We start from the raw sequence: 2,021 nt of genomic DNA on the forward strand, positions 1-2,021 counted from the left end.
CTGGTAAGGCTTAATGTACAGTATATTGTCAGTATTCTGGTATTCTTCTGGTTCAACATACATTATAGCTCATATATAACCTGTATTAATTGTATAGATTGTGCATTTAAAGCTGTTACCAAGTTGTCAGAAAATAAGAGAAGAGAAAAAAAAAATAAGGTCATATGTAATATTTTGTTTGTAAGTATCCTTTGTATCATAGCAAAGGAAATGTTAAAAAAAAAAATCAACTGTAATAAAGTAATTTTAGTACACGGAGTGTCTGCCTGCCTTTCTGAGCCCCCCGGGGAAGGGGGGCTACCGCGTGTAGGACCTCTGCCAGGTGAACACGGGGGGCTCGGCGGCGGGGCCCCCCCACCTGCGGGGCCGCGGCTGCCCCTTCCTGCGCTCCTCCGTCCGGAGGAACTCGGCCATGGCCCTGAAATACTCCAGCACGGCCTCGTGGCCCCAGCAGCGCCCCGGTGCCCGGCGGGGGAAGCCGCAGTGCCCCCCGCGCGGGGTCAGCAGCAGGAAGAAGTAGGGGCTGCTGCGGAAGAGCTCCATGGGCAGGCTGCGGGCCGGGGGGCCGCGCACGGGGTCGTCGGCGCTGCACAGGCACAGCACCGGCACGGCCGCCTCGTCCGCGTCGCGCAGGGGCTCGTTGCGTTCCCAGTAGACCTCCCAGCTCGTGGGGCGGCTCCGGGTCCGGCAGAAGAGGGATTCCTCCAGCTCCCGCAGCGAGCGGCTGCCCAGCAGCCTGTCCATGTCCACCGCTTCGGCCAGGGACCCCGCGTACCTGCGGGGACGGGGCGGCCGCAGTGGGCTGGGGGCTGAGGGGATGTTGCCGTGGGCTGGGGGGACACGGGGATGCCGCAGGGGCTGGCTGACATTGCTGAGGGCCCCAGGGATGCACCCGGGGGCTGAGAGCTGCGGGGGTGCTGCCATGGGCTGTGCGCCAGCCGCGGCCCTGCACGTAGGAACTGGGGGTGATCTCAAGCACGCCCCACCACCCCCTACCCCAGAGGTGGTTTGGGGGTCCCATTCCGGCACCTTGCCGAGGATGCTGGAGGGACCCCACAGCGCAGCCCGGGTGCCATGGCAACGGGAGACAGCCAGCACTCTGCTCCGTTGCCGTGACAGCAGCATTTGCAATGGGTATTGGGAAATGGGGAGGGGGGGCAGACACCCTACTGCCCACCCCCCAATACTCCATCCCCGCAGTAAGCACTGTGCCTTCTTCACCCATCTGAGCCTTGCCACAGCTTGACTTGCCACCTGTTTGCCCCAACATTTCAGGGTTTACCTGCATTTTTTTTGGCTCCCATTTGCCCACCAGCAGGGCCCCGTTGCCCCCACAAAGGTCTCAGCACCACCCAGGGAGGTGCCACTTGCTCAAGGCCTTGGCCCAGGGTGGTGTGTCTCCCGTCCTTGGGCTGCTCCAGCCTGGCTGTGTTGGGCAACAGGGGACCTAGATGCCTTAGGAAGGGAGGGCAGCAGTCACAGCCCCCTATCCAGCTGTGGGTTGACATCACGGTCCCTCCCAAAGCCCTGCAGGGCCAATAAGGCGGTGTCAGTTGCTGGGGAGAAGCGACAGTGCAGGGAGAGTGGCCAGCCCCACTCACCCCCTCGGGGTCCAGCACCACACAGGGGCTTCACCACCCCCCACAGCAGTGACAGATTTCCCAGTCCAGGGACGATGAGATGCTGCCTCAGCCTCAGAAGGGCTGGGAACACACGTGGTGGCCCGGTTGGCCCCATGGCAGCTGGCTCCAGGCTGGTGTTCATTAACCAGCACGTTTTGCTGCCCTCAGCACCTCTGCCCTGGCACTGGGGCTCTGGGTGCTGAACCACACGCACACAAAGATAAATGAGGGGTTCCCAGGATACCCCCCTCCACCTTCCCAAGCCCAAGGGACCTCACTGACCTGCTTAATCCCTGCTTGAGGTGGAGGAGCAGCGGCCACTCGTAGAGCCAGGGCATCGCAGCCTCAAACCAGTCCCGGCCACGGAAGATGGGGGAGAGGCAGGCGGCGGCAGCCAGG

At 62.1% G+C, this 2,021-nt stretch overlaps 1 protein-coding gene across 1 annotated transcript; it reads right to left on the minus strand.

Annotated features, from left to right (window-relative positions):
- Positions 1 to 245: 245 nt before the first annotated feature.
- ABHD15 (abhydrolase domain containing 15) lies at positions 246 to 2,017 on the minus strand (the record flags this gene model as incomplete). Its single annotated transcript, XM_029961287.1, has 2 exons — positions 246 to 775; positions 1,905 to 2,017. Coding segments are annotated over 2 exons (591 nt in total), but the record flags the coding sequence as incomplete, so codon positions are not given.
- Positions 2,018 to 2,021: the final 4 nt, after the last annotated feature.

This window comes from Manacus vitellinus, unplaced genomic scaffold (assembly GCF_001715985.3).
Source record: "Manacus vitellinus isolate BGI_N305 unplaced genomic scaffold, ASM171598v3 scaffold_32_pilon, whole genome shotgun sequence".
Classification (NCBI taxonomy): domain Eukaryota; kingdom Metazoa; phylum Chordata; class Aves; order Passeriformes; family Pipridae; genus Manacus; species Manacus vitellinus.